Genomic DNA, 18228 nt, shown 5'->3' on the forward strand with positions numbered 1-18228 from the left:
GAAATGAGAGTCTTTGACATGGCAGCACAGGTGGAAGTGTGGTCTCGTTAGTGAGAATCATTTCGGTGTTGAACCAGGTGTGTGTCATTCCTTCCTCCTGAGTCTTTCTTGCAAGTTTGTTGATGAAGAGAAGGATCTCATGACTTCTGCTCTGACAATCTCCCAGGCACAAGGGCTGTACTTCTTCTCTTGCAGATAGACAGTGATTCTGTGGAAGTATTTCCTCACAGCCAGGATGGAGTCCTCCTTGAGCAGGGGAGTCCCTTCCAGCCCCGCCTCCTGCATCAGACAGGCTTGCAGGTCAGTGAGCTGCTGATAAAGTGCAGTGCAGAACTTGTCCAGGAGGGTCTCATCCCAAGCGGCAGCCGAGCCCTCTGTGCTGAAGAGCTGGAAGGTCTGCTGGATCATCTCATGGACGACAGCGATGGCTTGAGCCTTCTGGAACTGGTTGCCTCCAAACGCCTCCTGGGGGAATCCAAAGTCATTTCTGTCCTTCAGGCAGGAGAAGGGGGAGATTCTCCTCATCTGTTGCAGGAGCATCAGGGCCCTCGTGTTAGCCAGGCTGTGGGTCTGAGGCAGGTCGCAGCCCAGAGAGCAGTTGGAGTTGCAGCTGAGCAGCACCAGGGCCAGGAGTAAGGACAAGGTTGGGGCCATCGGGGATCCTGCAGATGCTGCCGGCCTGGCAGAGGTGGGGACTCTGTGAACCCTGCTCTCTAGGTTCTCTGAAGACCTTCCTTCAGGCCTGGGTCTTAAATGGGAGCGAATTGGTTTCCATTTTCTGAATGTTCCCTCTTACTTTCTACTTCTGTTTTTGCTTTTCATTTTGCACTCTCCAGATGGGTTAGGACATTTCTCAACCTTTTTTTCATTATTGCCTCTCTTTCCTCTGCCCACAGAGCCTTTTTAGATAGTTTTTTCCTAATTGCCCCCAGCATGAAATTTTGATACCACAGATATACTGTGTATCTATTTTTGTACTCCATGTATATCTTTACTTTATACATAGAAAAAGAAAGTGAAAATCTTACTCTTTCTATTCAGTGCAGGGTTAAGAATATGTAAAATTTTAAGCTATAATTTAAATTAAAAGCTGTTGAATTTTAATTTAACTTTATAACTAAGTTTTCAAAGTGATTTTAATGTAATATATTTACTTATATAAGTAGGAATGTATCAAATTATATATTCAAATAAAATTTAGATACTTTATAATAATACCAGTGTACAGACATACTTAAAAATCATTCAAAGCTGTTCAAAATCATAGCAAAACTAAATTATTTCTTTAATATTTATTTTTAGGTACTTCACTTTTAATTTTGCTTCATATCAGAAAATAATTTTTAATTACACTGACTGCTAGATATTCATCTAGGTATTATCAACATTTTTTTCTGTTTATCACTTGCCATAATTATGGATGTGTTAAACAACTTTAGTAGAATTAAATAATAAAATATCATATTTTTTGTATTTTACTTACAAATACAATTTACGACTTGTATTTAATTTCCCGATCCCAAATCACGCTGACCCTCAAACATAAGCAACATCCACAAGACAGCCAGTGGCTGCTCGTAAGTATGTAAAGGCCACCTCTCACAATATGACTCTGAGATCAAGAAAATGATGACGAGAAAGTCCTCCAATGAACCATCAAGTCACCTTAGGTCGTAACACTGATTTGTATACAGTGTGTTTACCTTCCCTGAAGTCAATGTCAATACTTCTCTTATGTATGATACACACAAAAAAATCCCAAAGACAAAAATGAATACAAAGGAATAAGGTTTTGTAGTATCTGGTTGAGTTTTGGAGTGCCACAAACCATTGTAATAGCAAGATTTTCATACTCCTAAAAACTATGTTTGCACCCATGGAAGCAGTATCATCCCCAGTGAGAAAGCATGATTTAGCAATCATCACCAATTTGAATCTTTCTCTGTATTTTTGCATTAAATTTCAAATTTCCCAAAGACTGTCAAAGGTTCCAATCCAAGTCTATTCAAACAAAAGGAAACCATCTCTGTAATTAATTGAGAACTGGATAAATATTGATTGGTATCATGGAAAGAATTAACTTTCAACTCTGATCATGAATTCTTTTATTTTGCAGTGGATGTTCTGTGACCTCAGCCCTCTCCAATTCTGATCTTTCAATAAATAATAGGTATGTGACCATCTTTGGCAAATCAGCTCTGTAGAAACTGAACTCTGTCATATTCTCTGTGGTTTCCTCGGCACCAGGCCCACTGTAATCACGCAACAGGTACTTTTAACTAAAGCAGTTTCTCAGATGTTCTCCTTCCACTGGAAGGCAGTTACGAATGACCAAGCTATTTTCCTTTATCACGGTCATATTTGCTGGGATTATAATAGACAGTGGCTGGTATTCCCACTCTATTCCTACTGGTATCAGTCATGCCTACTGAGTTTGTTGCTAAAACCACTAGGATTCTCTTTCCTTCAAGGTGCCTATGGCTCTGGGGATTCAAGTTGTAAGAGCAGCACAATTTTCAGCCTTTGCCCGGCACTCTATTAAACTCAGGAGGATGATCTCGTCTCTGATTTGTCCTCTACTAGGTCATGATAGAAAAGAACTAGCCTAGTGTCACATACAGAGCCACATATCTGAACTCAAAGTCTCCCTGATTCACACAGGTCACAGCAACCAGACAATTAACCACGTTACTCTTCGGTGGATCTTTACGGATGTGGCAATGACTACCTATATCCTGAGATTCTTTGGAGACTCCTCACAAAGACTGATGAATGATCATTTTCATCCTGTATCTTCATTCCCTTCCATGGGACAATAGGCTCCATTCCTGATTTATTTCCAAAAGTTGACACATAATAATTAAAGCATTACTGCAGGTCGAAAATCAAGAGTTTGGATTCTGAGTCCTTGGCCTACAATTTTGGCCAGATAAATTGCTCATTCTTCTTTATTTACTCAGCATGAATATATTCTCTCTTCCAGATGCCAAGCATGTAGCTTTCAATGACCTTTCTGGTTTGAATATTTCAGTCCCCACAAAATTATTAGTTTGAAGTCCTAACCCCAAAGTGATTGTATCAGGTGGCGGACCCTTTGGGACTTTATTAGGGTGTGGGGATGGAGGCCTCACAAATGGAATTATAGAAGAGGTCTTGATAAATGCCTCCCTCTCCTGCCCTGTGATGAAACAAGAACTCTGCAGTGTGAGACCTGAAGCAGGCTCTTACCAGAACTGGACCACGTGGGCACCCAGATCTTAGATTTCCAAACTCTAGAACTGTGAGCAGTACATTTCTGCTCTTTAGAAACTACCCAGTCTATGCTATTTTGTTGAAGAAGCCCAAATATTAATACATGACCTGATCTAGTATCCTCGGAATACCTCCCAGAAGTCTTTAAAATACCTAAAGGGAGAGACACCATCTTACCCAACCCCGTTTCCTAGACAGCTAGTCCAGTCCCTGTCATTTCAGGAGCTCGATCCATACTCATGATGATAATAATAATAGGAGAAGAAATAATACCAACATATATTAGATAGATATGATGTGAGAGGACAATAATCTACAGAGAATTTGTAAATTCTTCATGGTTCTACAAGGGAAGTGATAATGGAATATTGTGTGAGATATTTTTTGAAGATCGTCTGCAGGAATGTTTTCTTCAAGTTTGTATTTCCAGTATTTAGAAGATCAGGATGAGAATCACAGGCTTGGACACAAATGGAAGACTCGCTCTCCACTTTTTCTTCAGTTATCCTCAAGTACTTGCAAGGAGCTGCCTGATCATACTTTTCTTGTCTCCCTCAGGAAATAAGGAAACAACTTGTAATGTGTCTACACTTGTGGATATTTTCCTTGTAGGCTATGCCTTTGGGCATCAACTTGAATGCTTCTTTCAAATAGTCTATGATGCTGTGAACTCTGAGTGACATCCGTGTTATCTTCTCCAAGCTGAACTTGTGGAATAAGAATTTGAGTCTGATTGCAGTTTTTTTTTTTCCTTCTCTTTATTCCAGCCAATGAACAATAAAAATACATGAAATCATAATATCACTAAGTCTGAGAATAAACATCAAAACTTGACTGTTTTATTTCTTTTAAGGCAGAACTAGGGGATGAGATTTTTTTTTATTTATTTAAAAAACCTTTTTATTTTATATTGGAGTATATTTGATTAACAATGCTGTGCTAGCCTCAGGTGTACAGCAAAGTGATTCAGCCACACACATACATGCGTCCATTCTTTCTCAAACTCTCCTCCCATCTAGGTTGCCACATAATATTGAGCAGAGTACATACACAGTATGTTCCTGTTGGCCTCCATCCCAAATATGGCAGTGTGTACATGTCAATCCCAAACTCCCCAACTATCCCTCCCCCTCCCTCTTCCCCCCAGGTAACCATAAGTTTGTCTCTAAGTCTGTGAGTCTGTTTCTGTTTTGTAAGTAAGTTCATTTGTATATCATTCTTGTTTAGATTCCCCATACAAGAGATATCATATATTTCTCTTTCTCTGAGGGTCAGATTTTTTTTATACATCTTTATTGGAGTATAATTGCTTTACAATGTTGTGTTAGTTTATGCTGTACAACAAAGTGAATCAGCTATATGTATACATATATCCCCATATCCCCTCCCTCTTGTGCTTCCCTCCCACCCAGATTGTTTCTTAATGAAGTGTGTGCAAGCAAGAACATTACTTGTTCCCCTCCACCCCACCCAGAACTTCATTAGGACAAATAGCGTAAAGATGAAAAGTGGACTTATGCACTGAACTTGTTTCCTTGACCATTAATCATCCAGTAGTTTCCCAACTTCTTTGCAATTAGTTTCCCACGAGGATAAATCCAGGCCATGTAATATGAGCAGAAGAAGTGCTCTTGCCTTGTATAGCCCTGGCCCTTGAAAACATCCCATGTGATCCACCAGACTTTTTACCTTTACCACCGAGTGGAGTAGACTCAAGTACTACAGGCAAATTTGGAGTCACCTGTTGATGATGGAAAAATCCTCAAAACAGGGGGTACCCATGTCTCCGAATCACTCTTTGGAGGAGAGCAAACCAGAACATCCATGTGATCAGGAATGCCTGCATTGTGCTCTTATACCAGGGAAACATAACATTCTATTATGATCAAATTCCTGACAGCTTTCTGTTTACCTGTTACAGCAGCCAGCATTAAGTTAACTGACAAATATCTCTAACACCACACTATCTGAAAAACCTTTCTATAAAAAAAGAAACTTCATATGTTGAAAATAGCAAATACCAGCCCAAAACTTAAAGTGATCTTTTAAATTACATTATGAAATTATACAAGAAATAATGTGTATAATGTACAATTATTTATACAAGAAAAAATGTCTAGACATTTTTTTAAAATCAAGTTTTTCATTTCAGACATTTTTCAACTTGTGGAGAAACGTAAGTTGAGATTGCTTTGGAGCACTCAGCAAACACTAATGTAATTGAATTAAAAAGTGTCACAAGTATAAAAAATATTCTGTATTTGTTGACATTTCTTTGAGGATTCTTACATGAGGGAAAGGCACTTTTCAATTTCCACTCTGACAACCTCCCGGGCACAGGGGCTGTATTCCTTTGCCTTCAGGTAGACATGGATTCCATGGAAATACTTCCGGGCAGCAAGTCCCAAATCAGGACAATCCAGATTGTCTTCTTCCATCTGCTTTAGTCAGTCCAGCCTCTCTGATCAAGGCTAGGGAAGGGTTTATCGAGGAGGGTGTTGTTCCAAGCAGCACGGCTGTCCTCTGTGTTTAAGAGTTGGAGGATCTGCTTGAGCATCAGATAGTGGTAACAGGAGCCTTGAATCATCTGGATTTGAGTGATACTCTCTTTAAACTTTTTAAATTCGCCAAGCAAATTTGAAGTCGGCTCTGTCCTTTAGGGACCACTGAGAGGGGATCCTTTGCATCTGTTCCAGCTGTTGGAAGACTTCCTTGTTGTTCTGACTATGGCTCCTAGGCAAGTTCCAGCCAAGAGAGCAAGCAGGGATGGAGCAGAGCATCATCCTGCTACTAGCAAAAGAACTGGGCCATTGAGAATTTGAGTGATTCACTAGACGGTCGCCAGGGGGCGCGCGGGAACCTCTAAACAATTAGCTGGAAGGTTCCTTCCCGCTAAACAATTAGCTGGAAGGTTCCTTCCCTGGAACTGTGGACAGCGTCCTTCCGTAGGCGGCCGGTAGAGGGCGCAGGGTTTATTTGGGAAAACGCCGACTATTGAGTTTGCCGTCTGCAGCTGTCTCCTGCAGCTCGAGAGACAGGGCGAAACGTAGTCACTGAGGCTACTTTAATAATCAGCATAGTGCGCGAAAAACCTTCGTTTTCTCGGTGCTGAGTGTTGAAGAGGAAGCCTTGTCGCGGCCTCGCCAGAGACATTTTTGTCTGGTTGGGAACCGGAACCTTGCATTTTCGGGGCTTCCCCTGAGTTTTGCGCTTTATTTTCTCACAGAAACTTGAGCGAGGCAATTTTGGGGGAAAGAAGCCGTTTTCCGAGCCGTCTGAAGTGGGGAATCAGAGCGATTCCCAGCCTCAGAGAAAGGGGAGCCGATTTTTCAGATTGGGGCTCGTTTCTGGCGCGAGACAGCGAAGGCCCAGAGAAAGGGGAACGCGGCGGCGGCGATGGGACGACAGGACGGTGTTGGGGACGCCCTGAGGGGTGAGTCGGAGCGCGGCCACCACCGGGGCCGAGGACGCGGGAGCTGAGCGCCCCTGTAGATGGCTCTGGGACTTTCAAGGGTCTTTCAAGGATACAGCGTTAAAGTGAGGGAGAAAATATTGAATATCTGAAAAGTAGGAATATTAAAAAACACAGCATTTTACTTTTTATATTTTAAAATTAATGTTATATTTAAATTAATTCATATTATATTTAATTTAAATTAAATATTTTAAATGTTTCGTGCTTTTACAATATATTTATATTAAAATATTTTCAATATTAAGCATAGAATATTAAAATATATTTTAATATTAAAACGTGGGTTATTAAACTTTATTTAAACTATATTTTCGTTATACTAAAACAAGTATTTAATATAGTTTTAGTTTTCTATATTTAATGGAAGCAAAATCAGTGATATTTTCAAGGTTACTTCTTCACTTGTTTGTAATTGAGGGAATTACCATGTTTGACAATTTCTAATGACCCCGTGATAGTCTTAACTGATTTGTTGTTTTTTTTTTTGAAGAAGATGTTGGGGGTAGGAGTTTATTAATTAATTAATTTATTTTTGCTGTGTTGCGTCTTCGTTTCTGTGCGAGGGCTTTCTCTAGTTGTGGCAAGCGGGGGCCACTCTTCGTCGCGGTGCGCGGGCCTCTCACTGTCGCGGCCTCTCTTGTTGCGGAGCACAGGCTCCAGATGCGCAGGCTCAGCGGCCATGGCTCACGGGCCTAGTTGCTCCGCGGCATGTGGGATCCTCCTAGACCAGGGCTCAAACCCGTGTCTCCTGCATTGGCAGGCAGATTCTTAACCACTGCGCCACCAGGCAAGCCCCTTAACTGATTTTTAACTCATGTTCCTGAAATGTCTTTCCCAGGAGCTCACTTTGACTATATGGTTAGAAAGAAGAGTTGCTGTGTACAAGCAACTGAGGACATTTAGCAGGTCAGACTTTTTCATTTTCTTTAGTAAGAATTTTATAAACTAAATGGAATTTGCCCAAATTTCAGTTGCATCATGAAGGCTTACTTTGTAAGACTTTCAGGGACCTGCAAATGAAGGGTGATTTCATTTGTTTATTTAAATTTAAAATTTTGGTATTTTGTTCCTCGTGCATGTTTTGGTATTAATTTTCATTTTAAAATATTACATTGAAACATTCTTTATCTTGATGACTTAGATTTGGTGCCTCTTTAACATTCCGTGTTTAAGGGAAGTACTAGCTTACTTTACCCTAACACTGACCCAGGAAATAGCTTTTGAATTAGAGTATTGTGCTGTTCCATGGCTGAAAATCTAGGACTGTTTCACTTCTCATCACCCTCTCATCCATAAATATATTTCTTACCATTTTCCTGGTCTCTACAATATTTTAATGTCTTTTTTTTAAGGAAGAAAAAAACCCTTTTACTGCCTTCATCTGATTTCCTCTCCCCCCACCCCCTTGCCTATGGTAACCACAAATCTGATCTCTTTTTTTAATAGGGTTTTTTTTGAAAACATCTTTATTGGAGTATAATTGCTTTACAATGGTGTGTTAGTTTCTGCTTTATAACAAAGTGAATCAGCTATACATAGACATATATCCCCATATCTCCTCCCTCTTGCATCTCCCTCCCACCCTCCCTATCCCACCCCTTTAGGTGGTCACAAAGCACCGACCTGATCTCCCTGTGCTATGTGGCTGCTTCCCACTAGCTATCTATTTTACATTTGGTAGTGTATATATGTCCATGCCACTCTCTCGCTTTGTCACAGCTTACCCTTCCCCCTCCCCATGTCCTCAAGTCCATTCTCTACGTCTGCGTCTTTATTCCTGTTCTGCCCCTAGGTTCTTCAGAAGCATTTTTTTTTTTTTTTAGATTCCATATATATGTGTTAACATACAGTATTTGTTTTTCTCTTTCTGACTTACTTCACTCTGTATGACAGACGCTAGGTCCATCCACCTCACTACAAATAACTCAATTTCGTTTCTTTTATGGCTGAGTAATATTCCACTGTATATATGTGCCACATCTTCTTTATCCATTCATCTGTCGATGGACACTTAGGTTGCTTCCATGTCCTGGCTATTGTAAACAGTGCTGCAGTGAACATTGTGGTACATGACTCTTTTTGAATTATGGTTTTCTCAGGGTATATGCCCAGTAGTGGGATTGCTGGGTCATATGGTAGTTCTATTTTTACTTTTTTAAGGAATCTCCATAGTGACTGTATCAATTTACATTCCCACCAACAGTGCAAGAGGGTTCCCTTTTCTCCACACCCTCTCCAGCATTTATTGTTTGTAGATTTTTTGATGCTGTCCATTCTGACCCATGTGAGGTGATACCTCATTGTAGTTTTGACTTGCATTTCTCTAATAATTAGTGATGTTGAGCATCCTTTCATGTATTTGTTGGCAATCTGTATATCTGCTTTGGAGAAATGTCTATTTAGGTCTTCTGCCCATTTTTGGATTCGGTTGTTTGCTTTTTTGATACTGAGCTGCATGAGCTGATTGTATATTTTGTAGATTAATCCTTTGTCAGTTGCTTCATTTGCAAATATTTTCTCCCATTCTGAGGGTTGTCCTTTTGTCTTGTTTATGATTTCCTTTGCTGTGCAAAAGCTTTTAAGTTTCATTAGGTCCCATTTGTTTATTTTTGATGTTATTTCCCTTTCTCTAGGAGATGGGTCAAAAGCATCTTGCTGTGATTTATGTCATAGAGTGTTCTGCCTATGTTTTCCTCTAAGAGTTTGATAGTGTCTGGCCTTACATTTAGGTCTTTAATCCATTTTGAGTTTATTTTTGTGTATGGTGTTACGGAGTGTTCTAATTTCATTCTTTTGCGTGTTGCTGTCCAGTTTTCCCAGCACCACTTATTAAAGTGGCTGTCTTTTCTCCATTGTATATTCTTGCCTTCTTTATCAAAGATAAGGTGACCATATGTGTGTGGGTTTATTTCCGGGCTTTCTATCCTGTTCCATTGATCTATATTTCTGTTTTTGTGCCAGTACCATACTGTCTTGATTACTGTAGCTTTGTAGTATAGTCTGAAATCAGGGAGCCTGATTCCTCCAGCTCCATTTTTCTTTCTCAAGATTGCTTTGGCTCTTCGGGGTCTTTTGTGTTTCCATACAGATTGTGAAATTTTTTGTTCTAGTTCTGTGAAAAATGCCATTGGTAGTTTGATAGGGGTTGCATTGAATCTGTACATTGCTTTGGGTAGTATAGTCATCTTCACAATGTTGATTCTTCCAATCCAAGAACATGGTATATCTTTCCATATGTTTGTATCATCTTTAATTTCTTTCATCAGTGTCTGATAGTTTTCTGCATACAGGTCTTTTGTCTCCTTAGAAAGGTTTATTCCTAGGTATTTTATTCTTTTTGTTCCAGTGGAAAATGGGAGTGTTTCCTTAATTTCTCTTTCAGATTTTTCACCATTAGTGTATAGGATTGCAAGAGATTTCTGTGCATTAATTTTGTATCCTGCAACTTTACCAAATTCATTGATTAGCTCTAGTACTTTTCTGGTAGCATCTTTAGGATTCTCTCTATATAGTATCACGTCATCTGCAAACAGTGACAGTTTTACTTCTTCTTTTCCGAATTGGATTCCTTTTCTTTCTTTTTCTTCTCTGATTTCTGTGGCTAAAACTTCCAAAGCTATGTTGAATAATAGTGGTGAGAGTGGGCAACCTTGTCTTGTTCCTGATATTAGAGGATATGGTTTCAGTTTTTCACCATTGAGTACGATGTTGGCTGTGGGTTTGTCATCTATGGCCTTTATTATGTTGAGGTAAGTTCCCTCTATGCCTACTTTTTTGGAGTGTTTTCATCATAATTGGGTGTTGAATTTTGTTGAAAGCTTTTTCTGCATCTGTTGAGATGATCATATAGTTTTTATCCTTCAGTTTGTTAATATGGTTTATTGCAATTGATTGATTTGCATATATTGAAGAATCCTTGCATTCCTGGGGTAAATCCCACTTGGTCATGGTGTATGATCCTTTTAATGTGCTGTTGGATTCTCTTTGCTAGTATTTTGTTGAGAATATTTGCGTCTATGTTCATCAGTGATATTAGCCTGTAGTTTTCTTTTTTTGTGACATCTTTGTCTGGTTTTGGTATCAGGGAGATGGTGGCCTTGTAGAATGAGTTTGGGAGTGTTCCTCCCTCTGCTATGTTTTGGAAGAGTTTGAGAAGGATAGGTGTTAGCTCTTCTCTAAATGTTTGATAGAATTCGCCTGTGAAACTCTCTGGTACTGGGCTTTTGTTTGTTGGAAGATTTTAAATCACAGTTTCAATTTCAGTGCTTGTGATTGGTCTGTTCATATTTTCTATTTTTTCCTGGTTCAGTCTCGGAAGGTTGTGCTTTTCTAAGAATTTGTCCATTTCTTCCAGGTTGTCCATTTTTTGGGCATATAGTTGCTTGTAGTAATCAATCATGATCTTTTGTATTTCTGCAGTGTCAGTTGTTACGTCTCCTTTTTCATTTCTAATTCTATTGATTTGAGTCTTTTCCCTTTTTTTCTTGATGAGTCTGGCTAATGGTTTATCAATTTTGTTTATCTTCTCAAAGAACCAGCTTTTAGTTTTATTTACCTTTGCTATTATTTTCTTCATTTCTTTTTCATTTATTTCTGAACTGATCTTTGTGATTTCTTTCCTTCTGCTAACTTTGGGGTTTTTTTTTGCTCTTCCTTCTCTAATTGCTTTAGGTGTAAGGTTAGGTTGTTTATTTGAGATTTTTCTTGTTCCTTGAGGTAGGATTGTATTGCTGTAATTTCCCTTTTTGAACTGCTTTTGCTGCATCCCATTGGTTTTGGGTCATCATGTTTTCATTGTCATTTGTTTCTAGGTATTTTTTGATTTCCTCTTTGATTTCTTCAGTGATCTCTTGGTTATTTAGTAGTGTATTGTTTAGCCTCCTTGTGTTTGTATATTTTACAGTTTTTTTCCTGTAATTGATATCTAGTCTTATGCTGTTGTGGTCGGAAAAGATACTTGATGTGATTTCAATTTTTTAAAATTTACCAAGGCTTGATTTGTGACCGAATATATGACCTATCTTGGAGAATGTTCCATGAGCAATTGAGAAGAAAGTGTATTCTGTTTTTCTGGGTTGCAATGTCCTGTAAATATCAACTAAGTTCATCTTGTTTAATGTGTCATTTAAAGCTTCTGTTTCCTTATTTACTTTCATTTTGGATGATCTGTCCATTGGTGAAAGTGGGGTGTTAAAGTCTCCTACTATGATTGTGTTACTGTTGATTTCCCCTTTTATGGCTGTTAACATTTGCCTTATGTATTGAGGTGCTCCTATGTTGGGTGCATTAATATTTACAATTGTTATATCTTCTTGAATCGATCCCTTGATCATTATGTAGTGTCCTTCTTTGTCTCTTCTAATAGTCTTTTTTTAAACTAAAGTCTGTTTTGTCTGATATGAGAATTGCTACTCCAGCTTTCTTTTGATTTCCATTTACATGGAATATCTTTTTCCATCCCCTCACTTTCAGTCTGTATGTGTCCCTAGGTCTGAAGTGGGTCTCTTGTAGACAGCATATATATGGGTCTTGTTCTTATATCCATTCAGCCTGTCTATGTGTTTTGGTTGGAGCATTTAATCCATTTACATTTAAGGTAATTATCGATATGTATGTTCTTACTACCATTTTTAAAATTGTTTTTGGTTTGTTATTGTGGTCTTTTCCTTCTCTGTGTTTCCTGCCTAAAGAAGTTCCTTTAGCATTTGTTGTAAAGCTGGTTTGGTGGTGCTGAATTCTCTCAGCTTTTGCTTGTCTGTAAAGGTTTTAATTTCTACGTCGAATCTGAATGAGATCCTTGCTGGGTAGAGTAATCTTCGTTGTAGGTTTTTCCTTTTCATCACTTTAAATATGTCCTGCCACACCCTTCTGGCTTGCAGAGTTTCTGAAAGATCAGCTGTTAACCTTATGGGGATTCCCTTATATGTTATTTGTTGCTTTTCCTTTGCTGCTTTTAATATTTTTTCTTTAATATTTAATTTTTGATAGTTTGATTAATATGTGTCTTGGTGTGTTTCTCCTTGGATTTATCCTGTAGGGGACTCTCTGTGCCTCCTGGGCCTGATTGACTATTTTCTTTCTCCTATTAGGGAAGTTTTCAACTATAATCTTTTCAAATATTTTCTCAGTCCCTTTCTTTTACTCTTCTTCTTCTGGGACCCCTATAATTCTAATGTTGGTGCATTTAATGTTGTCCCAGAGGTCTCTGAGACTGTCCTCAATTCTTTTCATTCTTTTTTCTTTATTCTGCTCTGCGGTAGTTATTTCCATTATTTTGCCTTCCAGGTCACTTATCCGTTCTTCTGTCTCAGTTATTCTGCTATTGAGTCCTTGTAGAAAATTTTAAATTTCATTTATTGTGTTGTTCATCATTGTTTGTTTGCTCTTTAGTTCTTCTAGCTCTTATTAAACGTTTCTTGTGTTTTCTCCATTCTATTTCCAAGATTTTGGATCATCTTTACTATCATTATCTGAATTCTTTTTCAGGTAGACTGCCTATTTCCTCTTCATTTGTTTGATCTGGTGGATTTTTACCTTTCTCCTTCATCTGCTGTGTATTTCTCTGTCTTCTCATTTTGCTTAACTTACTGTGTTTGGGGTCTCCTTTTCACAGGCTGCAGGTTTGTAGTTCCAGTTGTTTTGGGGGTCTACCCCCAGTGGGTGAGGTTGGTTCAGTATGTTGTGTAGGCTTCCTGGTGGAGGGGACTAGTGCCTGTGTTCTGGTGCATGAGGTTGGATCTCATGTTTCTTGTAGGCAGGACTGCATCCGGTGGTGTGTTTTGGGTATCTGTGAACTTATTATGATTTTAGGCAGCCTCTCTGCTAATGGGTGTGGTTGTGTTCCTGTCTTGCTAGTTGTTTAGCATGGGGTGTCCTTCACTGGAGCTTGCTGGTCATTGAGTGGAGCTGGGTCTTAGTGTTGAGACGGAGATCTCTCGGAGAGCTCTCGCTGACTGATATTACATGTGGCCAGGAGGTCTCTAGTGGTCCAATGTCCTGAATTCGGCTCTCCCACCTCAGAGACTCAGGCCTGACACCCGGCCAGAGTGCCAAGACCCTGTCAGCCACTGCTCAGAAGAAAAGGGAGAAAAGAAAAAGAAAGAAAGAAAGAAAAAATAATAAAATAAATAAAGTTATTAAAATAAACAAATTTTAAAAAGTAATAAAATAAAAGAAGAGAGCAACTAAACCAATAAACAAATCCACCAATGATAATAAGCGCTAAAAACTATGCTAAAAAATAATTGACAGACAGAACCCTAGGACAAATGTTAAAAGCAAATGTATACAGACAAAATCACACAAAGAAGTATACACATTCACAAAAAGAGAAAAAGGAAAAAAATATATATATATATTAAAAAAAGGAAGAGCACAACTAAATCAATAAGTAAATCTACCAATGATAATAAGCTGTAAATACTAAACTAAGATAAACATTAAAGTAGAAACAAATTAGACACAGAAAGGAAACCCCATTTCTACAGTTGCTCCCAAAGTCTACCACCTCAGTTTTGGGGTGATTTGTTGTTTATTCAGGTATTCCACAGATGCAGGGTACATCAAGTTGATTGTGTAGATTTAATCCACTGCTTCTGAGGCTGCTGGGAAAAAATTTCCCTTCCCCTTCTTTGTTCACACAGCTCCTGGGGTTCAGCTTTGGATTTGGCCCCACCTCTGTGTGTAGGTTGCCCTCTGGCATCTGTTCTTTACCCGGACAGGAGGGGGTTAAAGGAACAGCTGATTTGGGGGCTCTGGCTCACTCAGGCCAGGGGGAGGGAGAGGTATGGAATGTGGGGCAAACCTGTAGTGGCAGAGGCCAGTGTGACGTTGCAACAGCCTGAGGTGCACCATGTCTCCTCCTGGGGAAGTTGTCCCTGGATCCCAGGACCCTGGCAGTGGCGGGCTACACAGGCTCCCGGGAGGGGAGGTGTGGATAGTGACCTGTGCTTGCACACAGGTTTCTTGGTGGCTGCAGCAGCAGCATTAGCATTTCATGCCCGTCTCTGGTGTCCACGCTGATAGCCGCAGCTCATGCCCATCTCTGGAGCTTGTTTAGGCAGTGTGCTGAATCCCCTGTCCTCATGCACCCTGAAACAGTTGTCTCTTGACTCTTAGGCAGATCCAGACTTTTTCCCAGACTCCCTCCTGGCTAGCTGTGGCACACTAGCCCCCTTCAGTCTGTGTTCACGCAGCCAACCCCAGTCCTCTCCCTGGGATCCCATCTCCGTACCCTGAGCCTCAGCTCCCAGCCCCCACCTGCCCCGGCGGTTGTGCAGACAAGCCTCTCAGGCTGGTGAGTGCTGGTCAGCACCAATCCTTTGTGCGGGAATCTCTCCACTTTGCCCTCTGCACCCCTGTTGCTGCGCTGTCCTCTGTGGCTCCAAAGCTTCCCCTCTGCCCACCCGCGGCCCCCGGCTCCGCCAGTGAAGCGACTTCCTAGTGTGTGGAAACTTTTCCTCCTCCACAGCTCCCTCCCAGAGGTGCAGGTGCTGTCCTTATTCTTTTTTCTCTGTTTTTACATTTTTCTTTTGCCCTACCCAGGTACGTGGGGAGTTTCTTGCCTTTTGGGAAGTCTGAGGTCTTCTGCCAGCGTTCAGTAGGTGTTCTGTAGGAGTTGTTCCACATGTAGATGTATTTTTTGATATATTCGTGGGGAGGAAGGTGATCTTACTCCTCTGCCATCTTGAAGGTCCTCTCTCTATTTGTTTGTTTTTAAAGTATAATTTAATCTGTTTCTTTCTTTTTTTTTTTTTTTTGTGGTACGCGGGCTTCTCACTGTTGTGGCCTCTCCTGTTGCAGAGCACAGGCTCCAGACACACAGGCTCAGCGGCCATGGCTCACGGGCCCAGTCACTCCGCAGCACGTGGGATCTTCCCGGACTGGGGCACGAACCCATGTCCCCTGCATCGGCAGGCGGACTCTCAACCACTGTGCCACCAGGGAAGCCCTAATCTGTTTCTTAAACATTAACATCAAAGGTGGTCTGAAACAAAATCAAGATGAGGAAAAGGACTGTTTATCTCATTTATACTATTCACAGAGCAGTGAATAGTATTTTTTGGTCAGAAAACTTTCTTAGATGCTGGTTGTCTCCAAAGAGCTTCAGGTGCTGTAGGGTTTCTCTCCTTAATGTACCAGGTACTGCTCTAAGGGTGGAAAGGTGGGCTCTGCTCCTTTACAGTTCCACAGGCAATCCCTCAACTACAGTTTGCATTTGGGGGCCTCAAGATGCAGACCCCTGACAGTGTTAAGGGACCTGTAGTCAGAGCTTCTCTTGGCTGGGCCAAGAGTGGACTATACAGGTTACTATTTGTTATATTAATACAAAAGGCTGCTATCATTCAGTCTGTTCAAATTCTCAGCCTGTAATTTGCAGGTTATATCAGCTGGAGCTTTTCTCTTTAACTTATGCTTTCTCAGAGAAAGCATGTCTAATGGTTTTTTTAATTCAGCTTCAGCATTTGCAGGCTCGAGAAACTAAAGTGAAATATATTGTAGAATCATGGAATTTAAACTTCAACAAATAAGTAGTGAATATGTCTTCCATTTGTTGGTACTGTGGTGGGTGCCAGGTACAATGAAAAGAGTAGATGCGTTGCCTGCTGTCACAGAGCTTGCAGTCTGGTGGGGATATGGGTAACTAGGCATTCAATTAAAGCAATGCTAATGCTGTGACAGGGAAAGTACAGGTTCTTGGGAGCATGTGGGCTTGCATGGATCAGGGAAAGCTTCTGCAAGAGCAGTTGGTAAGCTGGCATCCCAGGGGTCTGCAGGAGTTTGCCAGGTAATTGCATCATGGTCAATTTTGGACATGTTGTGGAGAGATAGTCTAGGGAAGCAGGTAGATATAAGGGTTTGGAGCTAATGACATTTGTTTGGAGATGTGACCCTAGGGAAAGACATGCATATGGAGGTCACAATCATAGAGAGGACATTTGGAACTATTTGGGAGGTTGAGAGTGTATGTGCAGAGAGGATGAAGTGTGGGACTAGCACAGAATTTTGAGGAACACCAATTCCCTAAGATGAGAGGGAGCAGTCAACAAAGGAAGGAGAGGAGGAGGGGCAGAAAAGCAGAGGGTGGTGGTGACACGGAGACCGGATGAGCATCAGACCTTAAGATGGAGGGCGTGGTAACAAGTGTCCGATGCTTCTGAGATGTCAGCTGAGGCTGCCTGACAGCGATCTCTGATCTCAGTAACATGTATTGATAGTTTATTATAAACTTTGGCTGAGCAGTTTTAAGAGAACAGGGAGGTTGAAGCCAAATTATGGCAATGGGAGGAAGGAGGTGCATGTGAAGAAGTAGAGGCAAATATTGCAGAGAACTTTTGTGTATGAACAGAATGACAGAAGCAAGATAATACTTACAGGTGGTCATGTTTAGGATGAAGAAGATGAAAATTAAGCACATTTAATGTTGATCAAAACTAGCCTTTGGGCTTCCCTGGTGGCGCAGTGGTTGAAAGTCTGCCTGCCGATGCAGGGGACACGGGTTTGTGCCCCGGTCCAGGAAGATCCCACATGCCGCGGAGTGGCTGGGCCCGTGAGCCATGGCCGCTGAGCCTGTGCGTCCGGAGCCTGTGCTCTGCAACGGGAGAGGCCACAACAGTGAGAGGCCCGCGTACCGCAAAAAAAAACAAAACTAGTCTTTGAAAAGGAAGATGTTGATACAGCAGAGAGAGGAGGTAACTGATAAAGCATAAGCATCTTATTGTACTAAGGCCTTCTCTGCTTTGCATCAAGGGACTCTCTCCCAAAAGCTAAACCTCCTGAAATTATCCCTCTGTGTGGTGACACAGAGTTTTTTCACCCCGGGGCAGTGAACGATGGGGAGGCTTGGGATGAGTAAGAGATACTTTCTTTTATTAAGATATAAGTTCCAAATGTGAGAATGGAAGTGGAAAGGGAGATGCACCAAACGTACATCTCTCTTCTCAGGCAGATGTATTTTATGCAGCATGGTTGTCAGTGTTGACAGTGTTAAAAATCTGCTTAATGAAAAATGTAAATAGACTTTGATAACTTTTTAAATGAATTAACTTCCAAATGATTAAAAAATACAACTATTTGGCTTAGGAGAAATGGAATTTACCTAATCTTATCTGTAAGAACTTACACATAATTGGGGGACAGGATTTAATATTAGCGTCATGTAATAGTAAACTCACACAACAAATTAAGAGAGATTTTTTTCTTTGATACCTGTGACAGTTACATATAGATTAAATCTTTATATGGTTGAACATTTATATTAATTTTAATCATATTCAGAAATATATTGTACTAAGAAACAGATCTTCAGTTCAATATATTACAAAGTATAAACTTTTTTTAACGTTTAAATGTTAATGAGTCTGCATTCATCAGGATATCCTTTCTTTATTAATATGCATAGTACATATTACACATCCACTTTTGTTTTTTGGGTTTTTGTAAATGTATTTATTTACTTTTGGCTGTGTTGGGTCTTTGCTGCTGCGTGCGGGCTTTCTCTA

General features: G+C 40.3%; 1 protein-coding gene and 2 pseudogenes across 1 annotated transcript; 1 reads left to right on the plus strand and 2 right to left on the minus strand.

The window, feature by feature from the left end:
- Positions 1 to 84: 84 nt before the first annotated feature.
- On the minus strand, positions 85 to 654 carry LOC117312599 (interferon alpha-1-like). The gene has a single exon (XM_033858025.2). It carries the CDS (start codon positions 652 to 654, stop codon positions 85 to 87), a length of 570 nt encoding a protein of 189 aa, XP_033713916.1.
- A 4793-nt stretch (positions 655 to 5447) lies between these two features.
- LOC117312776 (interferon alpha-13-like) lies at positions 5448 to 6035 on the minus strand (annotated as a pseudogene).
- A 246-nt stretch (positions 6036 to 6281) lies between these two features.
- The window catches only part of LOC141278964 (NADH dehydrogenase [ubiquinone] 1 alpha subcomplex subunit 1 pseudogene), a 30250-nt pseudogene continuing 18303 nt past the window's right edge, over positions 6282 to 18228 (plus strand).

Source organism: Tursiops truncatus, chromosome 6 (genome assembly GCF_011762595.2).
Source record: "Tursiops truncatus isolate mTurTru1 chromosome 6, mTurTru1.mat.Y, whole genome shotgun sequence".
In the NCBI taxonomy this organism is placed as follows: domain Eukaryota; kingdom Metazoa; phylum Chordata; class Mammalia; order Artiodactyla; family Delphinidae; genus Tursiops; species Tursiops truncatus.